Source organism: Primulina eburnea, chromosome 10 (genome assembly GCF_022965805.1).
Source record: "Primulina eburnea isolate SZY01 chromosome 10, ASM2296580v1, whole genome shotgun sequence".
Classification (NCBI taxonomy): domain Eukaryota; kingdom Viridiplantae; phylum Streptophyta; class Magnoliopsida; order Lamiales; family Gesneriaceae; genus Primulina; species Primulina eburnea.
In genome coordinates, this window is record NC_133110.1 from 1436887 (window position 1) to 1455014 (window position 18128).

At 37.2% G+C, this 18128-nt stretch overlaps 4 protein-coding genes across 12 annotated transcripts; all 4 read left to right on the forward strand.

The window, feature by feature from the left end:
• The first annotated feature begins 654 nt into the window (after positions 1-654).
• On the forward strand, positions 655-4419 carry LOC140842333 (pentatricopeptide repeat-containing protein GUN1, chloroplastic-like). The gene is made up of 4 exons (XM_073210127.1): positions 655-2632; positions 2821-3037; positions 3595-3779; positions 4064-4419. The coding sequence occupies exons 1-4, from the start codon at positions 735-737 to the stop codon at positions 4326-4328; spliced, it is 2565 nt and encodes an 854-aa protein (XP_073066228.1). The 5' UTR covers positions 655-734; the 3' UTR covers positions 4329-4419.
• Positions 4420-7037: 2618 nt separating this feature from the next.
• Positions 7038-10272, forward strand: LOC140842334 (stachyose synthase-like). The gene is made up of 4 exons (XM_073210128.1): positions 7038-8684; positions 8785-8962; positions 9050-9417; positions 9504-10272. Exons 1-4 carry the CDS (start codon positions 7203-7205, stop codon positions 10065-10067), a joined length of 2592 nt encoding a protein of 863 aa, XP_073066229.1. The 5' UTR covers positions 7038-7202; the 3' UTR covers positions 10068-10272.
• Positions 10273-10748: 476 nt separating this feature from the next.
• LOC140842336 (uncharacterized) lies at positions 10749-12206 on the forward strand. The gene is made up of 2 exons (XM_073210139.1): positions 10749-11911; positions 12033-12206. The coding sequence occupies exons 1-2, from the start codon at positions 11470-11472 to the stop codon at positions 12152-12154; spliced, it is 564 nt and encodes a 187-aa protein (XP_073066240.1). The 5' UTR covers positions 10749-11469; the 3' UTR covers positions 12155-12206.
• Positions 12207-13524: 1318 nt separating this feature from the next.
• Positions 13525-17904, forward strand: LOC140842335 (argininosuccinate synthase, chloroplastic-like). Of its 9 annotated transcripts, none has more exons than XM_073210131.1 (11): positions 13525-13631; positions 13738-13792; positions 14270-14315; positions 14415-14532; positions 14851-14995; positions 15317-15365; positions 15595-15777; positions 16119-16193; positions 16277-16462; positions 16839-16927; positions 17057-17904. In XM_073210131.1, the coding sequence occupies exons 3-11, from the start codon at positions 14298-14300 to the stop codon at positions 17607-17609; spliced, it is 1416 nt and encodes a 471-aa protein (XP_073066232.1). In that variant the 5' UTR covers positions 13525-13631; positions 13738-13792; positions 14270-14297; the 3' UTR covers positions 17610-17904. The 9 variants fall into 9 exon arrangements, with proteins under 9 accessions (XP_073066232.1, XP_073066230.1, XP_073066233.1 ...); XM_073210129.1 differs by having other exon boundaries at positions 13526-13631; positions 14263-14315; XM_073210132.1 differs by having other exon boundaries at positions 13526-13631; positions 14263-14315; positions 14854-14995.
• The last annotated feature ends 224 nt before the right edge of the window (positions 17905-18128 follow it).

Below are 18128 nucleotides of genomic sequence, written 5' to 3' on the forward strand. Positions count from 1 at the left end.
GTGGGCTGCAACCATTTTGGTCTTTTTTGTTTGTTTGTGTTTTACTAAAAAGACGTATAAATTACGACTGGACCACAATGTCTATTCACATGTCATAACTACCGACAAATGGCACCTTCTCAAATTTTCCCAAAAATTGGGCGATTGTATGCACAACACAAGTACACTTTCAGGTTCATATTATTGACATCATTTTTGTTCTTGACTTCTTTCTTTTGTTTGTTTTTAACGATGAATTTATCATGTGAGCTAAAAACTTCTCATTTTCGATTTCTTTTTTTTTTTTCTTTTGGGCATGTGGCAGACAATGACTTAAAGATTTTTTTTATCTCAATAATCGGGATGAAAAAGCAAGCATTTTTTCAAAATTTTAAAAATGATATAATAATTATACCATAAAGAGTTAAAGGTCATGCCTTTTCTATAATATAATAATATTTCCCTATATGTTCACCCACAATTTCAACAAGAAAAAAGAAACGAGGGAGAAAATAGTAAAATACTAAACACATGTACGATCAAGTTTCCCCTTTTTCACTCTCTCTTTCCCCATAAAAAATAATTAATTAAAATTATATAAAACAATAACGAAATATAAAAAAAGTTACTTTGAGTCGATTTCCTTTTATAAGTCTCTCTCTCTCTCTCAAATTTTCCATTTTCTCTCACTAAACAGTCCAACTATATCAGCACTCAGCTCAGCTTCCTTTTTTTTATCTTCTTCTTATTCAACAATGGCCTCTTCGACTCCGCCACCGCACTCTACGCTCACCACCGCTAAACCCTACCAGAACCACCATTTCCACCACCCTCAGAGCCACCACAACAACCACCATCGCAACTCCTCCCACCACTGGACCCGGCAAAAGGTATCTTTAAACAATCACCAGCCTTCTCATGCGTCAGCCGCGAAGCCTCCATCACCCTCCGCCGCCGCCGGTGATACTTCTGCATTCCATTGCCTCTCTGCCTCCGACTTCTCGGGCCGTCGATCCACTCGTTTTGTCTCCAAGTTGCACTTTGGCCGGCCCAGGTTGACTTCCACGAGCCGCCATTCTTCTGCCGCTGAGGAAGCTCTCCGATGTGCTATTGGTGGCTGCGGCGGCGGGATAGAATGTATGGATGATATTTTACTCAGTTTCCAATCGAAACTTTGCGCTTCTGATGATTATACATTTTTGCTCCGAGAGCTGGGGAATAGAGGGGAGTGGTCCAAGGCAATGATGTGTTTCCAATTTGCGATTAGTCGTGAAAAGAGAAGGAATGAATTGGGGAAATTGACCACATCCATGATTAGTACACTGGGAAGACTAGGCAAAGTGGATTTAGCCAAGAAAGTGTTTGATGATGCTGTCAATAAGGGGTATGGTAATACTGTTTATGCTTACTCTGCTTTGATTAGTGCTTATGCAAAGAGTGGACATTTTGATGAAGCCATAGGGGTGTTCAAGAGTATGAAAGATTCTAGCTTGAAGCCCAATTTAGTGACATACAACGCCTTAATTGATGCGTGTGGGAAAGGAGGTGGGGATTTCAACAGGGCTTCGGATATTTTGGTTGAAATGTTGCAAAATGGGGTGCAACCTGACAGGATCACGTATAATTCCCTCCTTGCTGTTTGTAGTGTTGCGGGGCAGTGGGAGAGTGCGAGAAGTTTGTTTAATGAGATGGTTCATCGGGGCATCGATCAAGATATTTATACTTATAACACACTGTTAGATGTCGCCTGCAGCGGTGGACACATTGACGTGGCTTTTGAGATTATGTTGGAGATGCCCTCAAAAAATATATTGCCTAATGAGGTAACTTACAGCACTATGATTCGGGGGTGTGCCAAAGCTGGGAGACTGGAAAGGGCGCTGAGTTTGTTCAATGAGATGAAATTTGCTGGTATTAAGTTGGATAGAGTCTCCTATAATACATTGCTGTCTATTTATGCTAACCTTGGTAGGTTCGAGGAGGCTCTCAGTGTTAGCATGGAGATGGAGAGTATAGGTATCAAGAAGGATGTGGTTACTTACAATGCTCTAATAGATGGATTTGGTAAACAGGGGATGTATGATAAAGTTAAAGAACTGTTTTTAGAGATGGAAAAAGAACGTCTCTGTCCAAACCTATTAACTTACTCAACATTAATCAGTGTATATTGTAAAGGAGGTTTGTATAAAGACGCACTGGAAGTATATAGAGGATTCAAACAACAAGGCTTGAAAGCTGATGTTGTTTTCTACAGCAAACTAATTGATGCCTTGTGCAAGAAGGGGCTGGTGGAATTGTCAGCATTGTTGCTTGATGAGATGATGGGGGAAGGGATTCAACCTAATGTAGTCACATACAACTCAATCATTAATGCCTTTGGCCGATTGGCTAGTGTTGATCATCTAGAGTCTCAGTTAGAACCATCAAAATTAATGATTCTTCAGGATGTTTCTGATAGTGAGGTGGAAGATGAAACGGATGACAGAATCATAAGTGTTTTTAAGCAGTTGGCTTGCGAAAAATCAGGTGATAACAGGCAAAATCAGAGGGAAAGGAAGGACTTAAGCTGCATATTGAGTGTTTTCCGGAAAATGCATGAAATGGAAATAAAGCCAAATGTTGTTACATTTTCAGAAATTCTTAACGCTTGCAGGTATCTTGTACTGCAGATATAAAACCTCTTCGCCTAACTTGTGTTTTTACTACTACTACTTATTATTATTATTTTTGGTGGAATTTCACAAGCTTTTTTGGCTTATCATAGTGTGAACAGGGAATTATGTTTCGTTACTCAGACTTAATTTATTAGTGATGTTGGCTCCTTATTTTTTGTGGTTGTAGCCACTGCAATTCATTTGAAGAAGCGTCATTGTTATTAGAAGAATTACGACTTTTTGATAACCAAGTTTATGGAGTTGCACATGGACTTCTCATGGGTCTTAATGAGAATACTTGGCAGCAAGCACTATTGCTTTTCGAGGAGGTGAAGAGGATGGACTCTTCAACCGCATCTGCTTTTTATAATGCTCTGACTGACATGCTATGGCACTTTAATCAGGTAACGAGTACAATCTTGTTCGGGTCCAATGATGGCACTTCACAATAATATCCTTATGGGAATGTTGCTGTGAGGCTGCTGTTTGATGGAAACATATCATACTACATGTTAGACTTGTGTAATTTTTTGAAGAAATAAGTGACTTCTATTCCTGATTTCCATGATAAAACTAGTCTTACTTCTTGGGTTTTCTGCATCTAGTCAGCCACGTTTAATTGCCACTGCACAAACATTCGCAATATATGTATTAGACTCATGGAAAGGAAAGATTGTAGTGGTTCCAGAACCAATTTTCAGCTTTTTATGGGTTATTGATGAACTAGTGAGAGAACTATTGATCATTTGTTGCTCTTCCATGAGTACGTGACTGCTTTTGCTACGAGAGAAGTTGACAAGGAATTTTCCTGCAGTCCCTTCCGGTCATTGTTTTCTTGGTAGTCTAAATGTTATTCTGTTTTCTCACATGCAATATTCAACCTTGGAGCTGGAAGTGTCCTTACAACTGATATGTGATTTTAATTATTATCTTTCATTTTTTGTTTTGTTTTGTTTTGTAGAAGCGAGGTGCCCAATTTGTTGTGCTTGAAGGGAAACGTCGAGATGTGTGGGAAAATACTTGGTCTGAGTCTTGCCTTGATTTACACCTGATGTCGTGTGGTGCTGCCAGAGCCATGGTTCATGCATGGTTGCTGAACATTCGCTCTATTGTTTATGACGGCCATGAGCTGCCAAGCCTTTTAAGGTGGTATCTATGTTTGTGAGGTTTCTATAAATTGAGAGGAGAAGAGGAAATAATTTCAGTATATTAATAATGAAGCAAGACACACTATTTATACTTACAATGAAGAGATAAATAAATAAAGGAAACTATTTCGCTAAAAATAACTTATTCTAATTGATCCTATCCTATCAAATATCCGCGATTGATTCTGTACAATAATTTACAATAATTGTAAGATATTTGAATATTTTCTACAGCTTCGATCATACTTTTAATTGATGATTTTATAACTTTTTTATTTGCAGCATCTTAACTGGTTGGGGCAAGCATAGCAAAGTTGTAGGCGATGGTACGCTGAAGCGAACGGTTGAAGCTCTTCTCATTAGCATAGGTGCACCATTTCGTGTTGCAAAGTGTAATATTGGAAGGTTTACATCGAGTGGAGCTGTGGTGGCTGCCTGGTTGAGAGATTCAGGCACTCTTAAGGTTCTACTTCTTCAGGATGACAGAACTCACCTAGAAAGCACGAGGTTTGGTCTGATTCCAAATTTACAACCCCTCCTGTTGTAGTTTTTATTGGATATGTATCATTGATGATAATGATATGGTGATTATCATGTAATAAATATAAAAATAGTGTTAAAAAAAGTAGATTTCTGAATTGGGTTTTCTGTCTCTCTCCTTCTCTCTTTATGTGTCTGTATGTTGCATGCACCTGTTGTTGGTTCAATTTCGAAGTTCAAGCGTTGACTGTTTTTACGATACTGTGTTTGACACGTGCTGTTTCAAATAAATAAATGATTCCTCCATGCAATGCTCATGTGCTGTATTTGCCTATATTTGTGTTGCTTATTGGCTGTAGCCAGTATCTTATTGTTGCACTACCCATTTGTTTATTTCACATGCTATAAAATTGTTACACGGAAAATTACATGTTTATTTGTTGAAAATATAGATACAATAACAGGATAGAATTTACAAGCTTTCATTCTATTCAAGGATGGAACTTTTCTATGCTACCCTCCGTTAGTAAAAAGGAAATGTGAACGATCAGAGGGTTTGGTGGTAGTGGAGGTGGAGAAATAGGTTGGTCAGTGGGGGATTCAGCTGTGGCAAAGGGAGCCATGTAGATGGAGGTGGAGGAGTGGGAGGTGGGTCCGGAGGAGGGCTTGTCGATGGTGTTGGTGGTGAAGTTGGAGGAGGAATTGGTGGTGGTGGAGGTTCCAGCGGTGCAAATTAATGACCATGTTATGTTCTATCATAATACAACATGAACAAGATTTCAAATGTATTGAAGCTATTATGTATGCGTGTATTGCTATTGTAATTTTATGTTTGGATGTCATATTAATGATTATTTCTTGTCGAGATATATTATTCCAGGAGTGATCAGTTGATTATCTTTAATATTGCAAATTCTGTTCCTTTTCAATTGTAGCTAGGATACTCAACTGAAAATATAAAAAATGTTGGGAAAAAGAGGACGTCACTATTCACTTTGTTTTCCCTCGTGCACCCCTGATAAAAGTATAGTGGCTTTTATGGGTATCATATTCTAATGGCAAATCCCATCTCCTCTTGGTATTGGGCAATGGATGGAGCATCCCTACCATATGATTATAGGGATCCTTATTCTCTGCATCCCACTCACTCGGTATATACTCCTGTTATCCATAATATAAAAGCTACTATTATTGTTCTATCCAAAAGTCCACAAGTATTATGTATATTTGTAGGACCAAATATTTGTTGTTTTAATGTAGTATAGACAATTATTGCACCCTAACAATCTCTTTCATAATAATTGTATTCGTTGCAATCAATAAGACACCAATCGTAGGAACGATCACTTATCTCTTTACAAAAAATTATAATTGGTGGTAAAAGTGAAACTCAAATTATTTATACATATGACAACTCAGGCACCGTGTTTCGATTGTTTTACTTAACAAAGACAATTATTGCACCTCAGTAATTTTATATAGGTATCGTTTTGTTCGTGGTATATGAAGATAAATAATTTTTTTAATAATAAAATTATAAAAATGATAGTTAATATAATATTTGATTTGATTAAATTTGAGATAATGTGATATTATCATTTTGTCTTTTTGAAAATATTAATAAAATATTTATAATATTATTTATTAAGGGTAATATTGTAATTTCAATTCAATTATTTAATTGATGTGAGATGAATAATTGGTAGATGAATAGATAATATAGTGTACCAAACATGATATTAGATGGGATAAAAACATGGATAAATAATATAGTGAACTAAATGGTACCTATCAAATTTCTTCTTGTTGCGAAAAATATGAACTTCTGAGATATAGATAAGCGATCACATGAATTAATTAACAAATAAACTGAACCGACCATAAACTAGTTGGGAAAAATTTGTGTGGGGCCGTCTCACGAGTCGTATTTATGAGACGAGTATCTTATTTGGATCATCCATGAAAAGTATTATTTTTTATGCTAAGAGTATTACTTTTTATTGTGATTATTGATAGAACATGAGATCCACTCAAACTAGTGTAGTTTAAGAACGTGAAAGAATGAGGTTGATTTTCTCCTCGAGATGAAGATTCTCCAACTTTTTAGTTATTATAGATATCGAGAAAAAATGTAGAAAAATTCTCGTGTTTATAGGTAAATAACCTCTAGTAAAGATAGAATTCTTGATATATAAGACAACAAAATCCGCACAAATTCTTATATGATTATGACATTTTCTTCCAAAGTTGATAACAAGTTTCATGCGATTTGCACCACATGATCGTATATAACATTTAAAATATTCATTCCTCGCCTTACCTTTTTCTTTTCTTTTATTCTTTTTCGCTTAGAATTGAATTAGATTTCACAGCTTTTACAACGTTTGCAACTTGTCGACTAAGAAAAAGATTGAAAGATCAACATGCACACTAACAAAAAGCTCGAGGTAGCAAAATCACATTACCAACTGGTATTAAAATCTGTATTCCATGGACGTCCACTAATGTCTGTAGCATTTGTTAGATTCTGACCCTCCGCAGCTGCTGTAAACAGATATATCAAAAAACCGATTTTACGATATTCGAGTTATGATAATGTATCCAAACAATAATTGTCTCTGCTTGAAAAAAATAATTTGAACGTGATATTTGAATTGCTGGTTATTTAAAAAATTTGAGTTGTAATATTATCCGCGGACATAATTTGAGTTGCCACTTGACCGTTCATTCTTTTGTTTTTATCCCCTCCCTCTATATAAACGACTTAACCTCATATTTCCCAGGTGCAACATGTCGAGCAGCCATTCCTTCTAGTTGCTTAGCTCTGAAGCCATCCTTCATGCATAAATTTCCTCTACTTCACCTCTACGTTTCATAATTTCTCTATATTTTTCTTCTCCAGGTCATAATCTTTGTTCCTTCTCTGCTCACTATAGCACCAATGGCGCCCCCAAACGGTACCGCGAACTCGAATGGCAATGTCCTTATTTCCACCAAAGAAGACAACTACTTTGAGCTCCATGATGGGAAGCTATCGGCCAGAAATGTTCCATTACTCACTCAGGTTCCAGGCAATGTTACTTTCAAGTATTTCCCTTCAGTGTGCCAATCTTCAGATGCTCCCCCTCACCTCGTCCACCGCGCCAAATCCTTTTCTCACAAGGGTGGGTTCCTCGGATTCAGTCTGGATAAGCCCACGGATCGTGTGATGAATTCCCTGGGGAGATTCACCGACAGGGACTTCGTTAGCATTTTCAGGTTCAAGACTTGGTGGTCCACTCAGTGGGTTGGAAAATCGGGTTCTGATGTACAAATGGAAACACAATGGATCATGCTAGACGTCCCCGAAATAAAATCTTATGCTGTCGTGATTCCTATAATTGAAGGGAAATTCAGGTCGGCCCTTTTCCCTGGAACTGATGGCCATGTGATGATCTGTGCGGAGAGTGGTTCGACTACTGCAAAATCGTCGTCTTTCGATGCAATTGCCTATGTTCATGTGTCTGACAATCCTTACAATTTAATGAGAGAGGCCTACACTCTCATAAGAGTTCACCTTAACACGTTCAAGCTTATTGAAGAGAAATCACCACCACCCCTTGTGAATAAATTTGGTTGGTGCACCTGGGATGCATTTTACTTGACTGTGGAGCCTGCTGGAGTTTGGTACGGTGTCAACGAATTCGCAGAGGGAGGCTTAACCCCGAGGTTTTTGATTATTGACGATGGCTGGCAAAGCATCAATGATGACACAGACGATGTGCATGAGGACGCAAAAAGTTTCGTGCTTTTGGGAACTCAAATGACTGCCAGGCTTCACAGGCTTGATGAATGTGAGAAATTCAGGAGGTATAAGGGTGGGTCACTATTGGGGCCTAATGGTACTTCGTTTGATCCTAAGAAACCAAAGAAGCTGATCGCTAAGGCTATTGAGATAGAATTGGTTGAAAAATCCCTGAACAAGGCCGCTCAATCAGGAGTAAGTGACTTATCTCAATTTGAAGTTGATATTGCAAAACTGAAGAGAGAATTGGACAGAATGATTATCGGGGGAGATGAAAAAGAAAAGGATTCGAGTAAAAACAGTTCAAGTTGTTCCTGCAAGCCTGACAATATCGGAATGAAAGCATTTACTAAAGATTTGAGAACAAAATTCAAAGGATTGGATGATATATATGTTTGGCATGCACTGTGTGGCGCCTGGGGTGGAGTGAGGCCAGGGGCAACTCATCTGAACTCCACAGTTGCATCTTGTAAACTGTCTCCAGGGCTCAATGGAACCATGTCTGATCTTGCGGTGGTGAAAATTATCGAGGGGTCTCTTGGGCTTGTGAATCCTAATCAAGCCTATGATTTCTACGACTCCATGCATTCTTACCTTTCCAAAGTTGGAATCACAGGAGTGAAAGTGGATGTCATACATGTAAGCAAATTCTAGTTGTGCTAAAATGATCACTCTTACTTGTATGTACATATATTTTTAGACATGTCAACTATTAAACTAACATACCTCTTTGAAATAGTGTCTAGAATATGTATCTGAAGAATACGGAGGAAGAGTTGAGATTGCCAAGGCTTATTACAAGGGACTGTCAAAATCACTCGCAAAGAACTTCAATGGGACTGGACTCATTTCCAGCATGCAGCATTGCAACGACTTCTTTTTCCTCGGAACCGAACAGATATCGATAGGAAGAGTTGGTAAAAAAGGAAATGATTATCTATATTAATCAATAAAAAAATTGCTCGGAGCCATTGATTTTTTCTGTGTGTACTCTCTTTTGATAGGGGATGACTTTTGGTTTGAAGATCCTAATGGTGATCCTAACGGAGTGTTTTGGCTACAAGGAGTTCATATGATCCACTGTGCCTTCAACAGCATGTGGATGGGTCAATTTATACAACCAGACTGGGACATGTTTCAATCCGACCATGTTTGTGCAAAATTTCATGCTGGTTCAAGGGCTATTTGTGGCGGGCCTGTTTATGTCAGTGATTCTTTGGGTGGTCATAATTTCAATCTGCTCAGTAAACTCGTATTCCCGGACGGCACTATTCCAAAGTGCATCCATTTTGCTCTACCAACAAGAGACTGCCTCTTTAAGAACCCTCTTTTTGACAGCAAATCCGTTCTCAAAATATGGAACCTTAACAAGGTGATCAAGAACTTTAATTTACATCTTTTTTTCGTTCTTATAAAAGTGTAGAAAGTTACAAATATTCGATTTGTGTAATTTGACAGTATGGAGGGGTCATTGGTGCTTTCAATTGCCAAGGTGCTGGATGGCACCCCAAGGAACAGAGGATCAAAGGATACCCTCAATGTTACAAGCCAGTTTCTGGTTCAGTTCGCTTGACAGACATCGAATGGGATCAAAAGGCCGAAACTACTGAAATGGCAAAAGCAGAGGAATATGCAGTCTATCTCTGCGAGGCAGAGAAACTATTCTTAGAAAGCCGTGATTCTGATGCGATCCCAATCACCCTTCAGCCCTCGACGTTCGAGATATTCAGCTTCGTGCCAATCAAGAAACTCGGCCAGGGCATTAAATTCGCACCTATAGGACTGACCAACATGTTCAACAGTGGAGGGACCATTCTAGGACTGTTGTATGATGAAATGATAGCTAAGATTGAAGTCAAGGGTGACGGCGATTTCTTGGCGTACTCGAGTGTTTCTCCCAAGAAAGCATACGTTAACGGAGTCAAGGTTGGGTTCGAGTGGTCGGAAAATGGCAAGCTGGAAGTGCACATTTGTTGGAATGAAGAATGCGGTGGCATTTCTAATGTATGTTTAGTATTCTGAATGTGATTGTGATTATATATATGATGATGCATGTTGCTAATAAAATGTGTTTGTCAGCAAACAAAAACATTAGGTTTCTAGTGTTTGTGCGCTGTTCTGATTCCATTGTTAAGTGGTGGAAGTGATAGGATATGAATAATGCTCCACCAGGCAAAATAATTGGAGTGGGATGGACTTATTTCCAGATGAATATTCTGTCATGAACAATGGTTGGTTTGCAATGCACATAACTATAGATACTATAATTTGCCCATCATTTACCCAAAACAAAAATAAAAAAATAAATGTCACCGATGTAGTATAGCATAATATCATTAGCATCACATATCCGATTGCAGATATTTGGCAGGTAAGACAAATGAATGGAACAGTCACCATTCAAGAAAGGTCTCCATTATCTTTTTCACCATTTTTACCCGAATCTATGTCGCTCTCGATTCCATATTTCTATTATATAAATGTACACTCAGCTTTTCCTTTAATCTTCTTTTTATCCCTGAGCTCCTCATAAAAGCCCACGTCACAGTCGCCGCCATTTTTTGGTCAAAAATATTCTTTGTTATATATTATTATTTTTAAGATTATAACTATTATTATTTATTTTCTTTATAAAAAAAAACTATTATTATTTTTTGAACAGACATGGTTATTATTTATTTTTTGAGCATATTATTATTATTATTGAACCCATGTTTTTGTAACTTTGTATCGCCCGAGAAACAAGAAGAATCACTGGGGGAAAGGGACAGGACAAAATTTCCTCAGGACCATCGAAACCTTTTTATTTTCTCCTCTTCTCTTCAATACAAATTATATGGGTTCTTGCTTACTTCTCTTTAAATTATTATCAATATTATTTCGAAATCTTTAGTTTTTTCATTCTGCCCTCGGGGATTTTTTCTCAGACCTGCTGGTTTATTGTAAACCTTGGTGTTGGTTTACGTATTATTGTTACCATCTTGTGAATTCTACTGCGTACTTCTTGATTTAATTCTATGCATGAACGGTTTGTTGGGAGTTTGAGGCCTTCTGTTACTAATTCCTCATACTTTTATTAATTGGAGGAAACGAAAATTGAGCTATATCCGATCCTCATTTTCTTAATATATGCAAGTTGAAGATCTGTGTTTGCCGGGGTATTGGGTTCCTGAAAGAGAATAATCTTTATTTTGAGTTTGACAATAACAAAATTTATTATCGTGTTGGTAACATATATATTTCATCAAACCTGTAGTTTATCGAAGATTTTGAGCTTTATTATATGTTAAAAGTTGTTAAATGCTTGGTTTGATGTTCATATTGAATATGGAAAATCAAGTTTAAATTAGTGTTTTCGGGTTGGAGAAGCAAAAACAGCTCGATCGGAGATTAGTGACCAAGAATAATTTGTTTCACAAGTGAAATGGAATTTAACAGCTCAAAAGAAAAGAATGTCATGGTTGATATTGAGATTGGTGAGACGACAAGTGACCAAATTTTGGGCAAGAGAAAGGTGAAGAAATCATTCAACAAGTTTATGAGTGGGATTTTGAATTTCAAGGGTGATCCTGGTGCTGTTAAGTCAGGTCCACACAAAGCACAGGGACAAGAGGTTGGACGAATGGATCGAAAATTCAAGAAACCCCCTCGACATCCCAAGGCTCCCTTGTTGGATGCTGGAGACACGAGGTTCGTTAAAGATAATGTGAAGGTTGCCACCAAGAAGCGTGAGCGGATGGTGCACGCAAAGGCGTTGAAGAAGATGAAAGCAACCAAGTCATCGTCACCATCATCGGCTCCTTCTACGAACACCATCTCGGCTATGGTCATCACGGTTGTGTTTTTTGTTGTCATAATCTGTCAAGGTACCGTCAAGTTTGTTTTCTCTCAATTTTTCTCTAGTAAAACTCATTTTGGTCTTGTTCCATTGTGTGTTTTTTCAACAAGATATTGATAGATGTAGTGTACGTGGTGCTAATTTGACAGGACTTGGTTCCAAGAATAGTACTTTAAATGCGATGCTCCTTCCTCTCCCTCTCTCTGATCTCCCAGGACCAGCAGCACCTCAGCCATCGCCAGAGCCAGTGACAGGAGCACAGTTTTCCTGATTTCTTATCAGGAAAATAATTTTATAGATTAAATGATTTAGGCAAAACACTCTAGACATTCCCAGGCGGCGGATACAATGGGAACCAGCTAACTACATCACCATACTAAACATCACACGGAAAAAGGAACGTAGTAATAAAAAAAATCCGAAGTTGAATCTTGACAAGAAATCTCACAATACTAGTATCTTGTTACGGGTAATCTAGATGAAATAACCTGTACAGGACCTGACGAGGATTCGAGCTTGGACACAAGCCTAGTTTTTGTTCAATGACAGTTTCCTTCGACTATGATCCCGTGCTCAATGTTTCTTTGGAGATAGTTAGTGATACACTTATGTATTGTCTGCATGGAAAATGAAAGAAAGATTTGAAAGACTTTATTAGAAGATGTGCATCAAACGAGTTGTATTTGAATGGTGATTTTTTTACGGTAAGAACTTATAACATTATTATGTAAGAGTTAAGTCGTTCATTACAAAGATTTACAAACCAAAAAAGAAAGTTTTCATGTTCCCAAACAAAAGGAGAAGAAATAACAAAACAAGCGAGTGTGCAACTGCATTCATCTTTCGGCGTAAGTTCCGAACTTCTGTTGCAATAGCTCCAATATATATAGCTATAATCTTCATCTGGGTAGGTGACTGCCGTCAGGAGAGAATCGGTAGTGACTGCATGAGTCTACAGAGAAAGTAGTTATGATAATTTTAAGTGAACGAACAAATTAATATTTTGCTCCACTATAAATTAGCATGCAAACCAATTGTAATATATTTGTAGCCCATTCATAACTATCCCTCCTACCCTTAATAATAAATTATTAACTTATCGCACACGAGTGATGTCAGAGTTGGTAGAGGAGATATACATTTGATAAATGTTATGAGTTTGATTCTTTCTATCAATATATTCTTGAACGAGAATGTCGTATAAGATTTGTTCAATGTAGTTTATCTGCTGAGCGTTGTTTGCATGTAGGACATTACTTTAAAAATTTATCTAGTGTACACTGAATAATAACGATTGTGAGTTCTCACGTTATTAACATTCATCCCGACCCATGATCGAGGGTGGACGAATTCTCGGATAGAATTTAAGGATTACATAATAAAAGTCCTATCTAAACAATAAAAACAATTTTTCATCATGTAATCAGATTTATATTAGATTTTGATAATCTATTAATTAAGTATTGTATTTTAATACAATAATATGATTTTTTGAAATTTTATTTTTTTGGCCCGAGTGTCTGTTCTTTTCGATTTATTTTGAAAAATAAATGTGTGCAAATTTTATATTCAAACATTAAAAAAAAAAACAAAAACAAACAAACAAATTTGACTTGGCTTAGAGAAGGAGTGGAAGTGTAGGTAAAAGTAAATCGGGCTACATGCAAAATTGAAAAAAACAAAGGCCACCACAAACCAAACCAAACTGTTCCTCCACTCCCACTCCACTCCACTGATCTCCGTCTCTGGTTTCTGCTGCCTCTTCCCCTTTCATGGATTCATTTTAATTTCGATAAATATTCTATATTTATGTTCCCTGAATCTTCTATTCATTTCCAATTCTTGCTTCCACAGCTTCAGGTTCTGCGCTCAATTTGATCGCCAGCGAAGCCGCGCCGAGCTGCTCCCGGTAACTTGTTTTTTTTTGGGGGGAATTATTCTAATGTGTTTACATTTTTACGTTTTGTTTTTTTAAATTTGCTTTTATTTTCTTATATTATTTTCGCTTTTATTTTCAGTCGATTTCCTTACCGGCATTATTGTTTTCCGTGGATTGTTGAGCTGTTTTTATGTATCTTCATGCCTTCTTGTTTGGGCATTATATGTATGTTCTTTTTACGGAATCTTATGAATGTGTATCATATTTTACATTTTTGGACCTGAGAAAAGTGTGTGTTGCCTACTTCTTCAAACATAAAAGGATGGTTCAGTTACATGGGATTTATTTGTGTCCTACTAATGTTTTTTCCATGGTTCTAAAAGAGTTGTTTTTTAGTATACAATCTATGGGTTTTTTTTATTATTCTAAGATAACAATGTGGTTTACTCCTGTATGGTTGTGGATGTGATTTTTAAGTAATTCTTTCAATATGAATTTAGCTCGCAGGTACGATATTGTTCACTAGTCCAGAAAAATGACTTCGGAACAAGAGGTAATTTTTAAAATCGCCTTTCAAAATGCACCATTGTTATAATGATAAACGGAGTGGCATCCTTCAGGATTTTTCTTTGGACCCTTTTTGCAATGCCAGGTAGGGGTGAAATCGACTGAATATGATGGGGATGCAGTTGTCCAAGCTGGATCTAACTTTGGTCTCACGTGTAGTAAGGATGGTAAAAGTCTCATTGCTCCACACTGCTTGATTCCATGTCAGTCTTGTCTCATTTTTTGTTTATTTGGTGGCTGCAACATAAAATGTTCATTTTTAAAACAGCACTAAGATCCCACAAAATGGGGTGGCTTTGCTGCTGCAGTTTTGCTTTTCCTTTTTCCTACCATGTTATCTCCAGAACTATAGGTGCCTATTCAGGCCAAAAAAAACTGGTTGAAAAAGGGTGTTCATTTTTGTGTGGTTACATCGAAATGCTTTCAAATTCCCCCAATCATACAAAATATTATCAACATTTCAAAATTTAAGCACTTAAAATACTTGTCGCCCTGACCCCTAATGAATTTGTTTGATGCAGCAGCTGTCCGAGCAGTTTTGGCTAGTGACAAAGAGACAGAGATTGCTAGTGGTATGGATGGAAAAACTTTGCCTAAAAAGTTTAACAAAGTGGTCCTGGCATATAGCGGCGGTTTAGATACCTCTGTGATTGTGCCGTGGCTTAGGTATGTTAATTGGTTCATCTTTTGAAATCTGATAAATTGTATTGTTGATTAATATGAGATGGCTAGTCGATAAATAAGTTTACACTTTACTACAGGAAGTCAAACACTATGTTTTTTTATTGCGAGGGTGGGGTCCAACTTTTTACGAGACTTTTGTTGAACAATTGTAATTATTATTCTCAATATTAACTGCTGGTTAACTGCGCACGGATACCCTAATTCAGAAGATTTCTCAAGTTTGTAAACATTTGAAGTTGAGAATGACTAGATGAGAGAAAGATTACAACACATGTTTCTTAATTTGCTGCTTTGGCAATGCAGGGAAAATTATGGCTGTGAAGTTGTTTGCTTCACTGCTGATGTTGGCCAAGTACGTGAACTCAAACCAGCATAATGTCATCAATTCGTAAAAAAATTGGATATTTTCTATTAATTACAGTTGAAAAAGCAACATTGGTCATGAGTCGTGACTGAAGTTAATTATTATATTTTTATATTAAATATATATATATGAAGGTCTGAAGGATGGTATGGTAGGCATAGCATTCTCTGTTTCTCTTGTTTACTGTCTTATGCATGATCCAAATCCATAAATATAGGGCATTCAAGAATTAGAAGGTCTGGAACAAAAGGCCAAGGCTAGTGGAGCGTGTCAACTAGTGGTGAAGGATTTGAAAGAGGAATTTGTGAGAGATTTTGTATTTCCTTGCTTGCGAGCTGGTGCTATCTATGAGAGAAAATATTTACTTGGGACTTCAACGGCACGACCTGTTATTGCTAAGGTAACTTTAAAAAAAATTAAATGTAAAGAAAGACGGGCTTTCACTGTATTTTTTTAGATAAAATAACTTTCTCGTTTTTCATTTCTTTTATTCTGAAAGTGTCCATCCTTTTTTGTTATTGGATAAAGTTATATCTTTTAGTTTCAAACATCCTCATTTCCTTTTGCATGGTTGGTTATTAACTGGATGAAATGTGATCGGCGGTCAATATTTTGACCTTTTTTCGTTAATGCCTGTTCCCAGGTACACTATTTTCGTGAAAAAAGATTTATCTTTGTGTTTGTCTTTAGTATTGTGTTGTTTATTTTCTACTTGTATGTATTAATGCATTGAAAATGCAGGCCATGGTTGATGTGGCCAAAGAAGTTGGAGCCGATGCTGTTTCTCATGGATGTACAGGAAAAGGAAATGACCAGGCAGGCTTCAGGATATCTGTAGATATAGTTTGATTCCAATTGAAGTTTCTCCTTCACCTTTGTTTTGCTCTTCCGTGCTACAGGTCCGGTTTGAGCTCACTTTCTTTGCTCTGAATCCTGAACTGAGTGTTGTTGCTCCTTGGAGGGAATGGGAAATAAAGGGAAGAGAAGATGCAATCGAATATGCTGTAAAGCATAATGTACCTGTTCCGGTGACAAAGAAATCCATATACAGCAGAGATAGGAATCTGTGGCACCTGAGTCATGAGGTAGGTGGTGATTTCATGTGCTTTAAAACCCTTTTATATTATGATTTTCTGCAAGGAAAGTTCATGGCATTTGCTGTATTCATCCCTTCGGATATTTTTTATGGCACCAGAATAACATTCACTATGACTAATGAGAACTGCCCATTCTAAGGCAACATATTACCGTGTTATGAACTTCTGGAATATTTATGATAAAGGAAGGGTTGTCCTATTTGCGTAATCAACAGCCGGTTGTCATTGAAATCAAAGCATGTGTCTGGGATGTGGATTATATTTAAATTTTTAATGACTGTGATCATGTACTGTGAAAATGCCCTTTACATTTGGCCCTTATTGTCCAAATATTGACATCCATTTTGGTATATAAATGTTCAAGGGGGATATCTTAGAAGATCCAGCGAATGAGCCTATGGAGGACATGTACATGATGACTGTCGACCCGAAAGAGGCACCGGATCAACCTGAGTTAGTTGCTTTAGCTTCTTTTGTTCTCATTTTAGAATAATTTATCCACTGCAATTTTTTTTAAAATTATTTTATGCGTTATGTATTTAAAATTGTTGGTTACTTATCATTATAGTCTCATACTTGCAGGTATGTGAAGATTGGTATAGTTGAGGGTCTCCCCGTTTCAATAAATGAACAGAAACTCGCTCCTGCATCTCTTCTCTCAGAGCTGAATGACATTGGTGGTAAGCATGGGATTGGCCGTGTAGATATGGTTGAAAATCGTCTGGTGGGAATGAAGAGTCGTGGGGTCTATGAAACTCCTGGTGGGACAATACTCTTCACAGCTGTGAGAGAACTCGAGTCTCTGACACTTGATCGTGAAACCATGCAGACGAAGGATTTCCTGGCCTTGAAGTACGCCGAGTTAGTATATGCCGGCAGATGGTTTGATCCACTTCGCGAGTCAATTGATGCTTTCATGAAGGAAATCACAAAAACTACTAGTGGATCAGTGACTCTCAAACTTTATAAAGGATCTGTAAGTGTAACCGGTAGGGAAAGTCCAAACAGTCTGTACAGACAAGACATCTCCTCGTTCGAGAGTGGGGAAATCTACAATCAAGCCGATGCTGCTGGTTTCATACGTCTCTATGGATTGCCAACGAGGGTCCGCGCTATGCTTGACAAGAACCTGTAATATATTGACCAGGCCAATCTGATTTTCCCAAAGTCAGAGGTTTTAAGTGCACTTTGACTGATTCTGTTTTAAGTTGATGTCTTGGTTTTGATGGCAAAAAGTTGAATTTCAACTGTAGAATTTCTGCAGATATGCCAAGTATATCCTTGGTTTATGGTTTATACCTTGAAAATTGTAGTTCGTGGCTAAACATAATAATTTCGTAAAAGAAAGATTTGAGTGGGAAATAAGAAGGGTTAATTTGATATATAACCTTATTAAAACATCATTTTATTATCTTTTATTTTTACTTTTATTATTATTGTTGTAGTAGTAGTTAAATTAACGGATCTTCTGAAATCTATTCAATGGTACAGCAAAGAAAGGTAAAAATTGAAAATGCTGTATGTCAAAATCATCATCACACGAAGGCTAAATTTTAACTTTCCCAAATCGGGATGCAAATGACCAGAGTCGGGTATCTCGAAGAATAATATCGCTCATTTTTTTTTACACAAAGTGAATTCAGATTGCAGCTCG

What these genes read in the sequence shown, in the direction of transcription:
- LOC140842333 (XM_073210127.1), top strand. Translation starts at nt 735, where the DNA reads ATGGCCTCTTCGACTCCGCCACCGCACTCTACGCTCACCACCGCTAAA. An exon ending in GAAATTCTTAACGCTTGCAG is followed by an intron (nt 2,633 to 2,820) that starts GTATCTTGTACT and finishes TTGTGGTTGTAG; the next exon opens with CCACTGCAATTCATTTGAAG. An exon ending in GAGCTGCCAAGCCTTTTAAG is followed by an intron (nt 3,780 to 4,063) that starts GTGGTATCTATG and finishes TTTTATTTGCAG; the next exon opens with CATCTTAACTGGTTGGGGCA.
- LOC140842334 (XM_073210128.1), top strand. Translation starts at nt 7,203, where the DNA reads ATGGCGCCCCCAAACGGTACCGCGAACTCGAATGGCAATGTCCTTATT. An exon ending in TGAAAGTGGATGTCATACAT is followed by an intron (nt 8,685 to 8,784) that starts GTAAGCAAATTC and finishes TCTTTGAAATAG; the next exon opens with TGTCTAGAATATGTATCTGA. An exon ending in GATATCGATAGGAAGAGTTG is followed by an intron (nt 8,963 to 9,049) that starts GTAAAAAAGGAA and finishes CTCTTTTGATAG; the next exon opens with GGGATGACTTTTGGTTTGAA.
- LOC140842336 (XM_073210139.1), top strand. Translation starts at nt 11,470, where the DNA reads ATGGAATTTAACAGCTCAAAAGAAAAGAATGTCATGGTTGATATTGAG. An exon ending in TGTTGTCATAATCTGTCAAG is followed by an intron (nt 11,912 to 12,032) that starts GTACCGTCAAGT and finishes CTAATTTGACAG; the next exon opens with GACTTGGTTCCAAGAATAGT.
- LOC140842335 (XM_073210131.1), top strand. An exon ending in TCCACACTGCTTGATTCCAT is followed by an intron (nt 14,533 to 14,850) that starts GTCAGTCTTGTC and finishes TGTTTGATGCAG; the next exon opens with CAGCTGTCCGAGCAGTTTTG. An exon ending in TCACTGCTGATGTTGGCCAA is followed by an intron (nt 15,366 to 15,594) that starts GTACGTGAACTC and finishes CCATAAATATAG; the next exon opens with GGCATTCAAGAATTAGAAGG.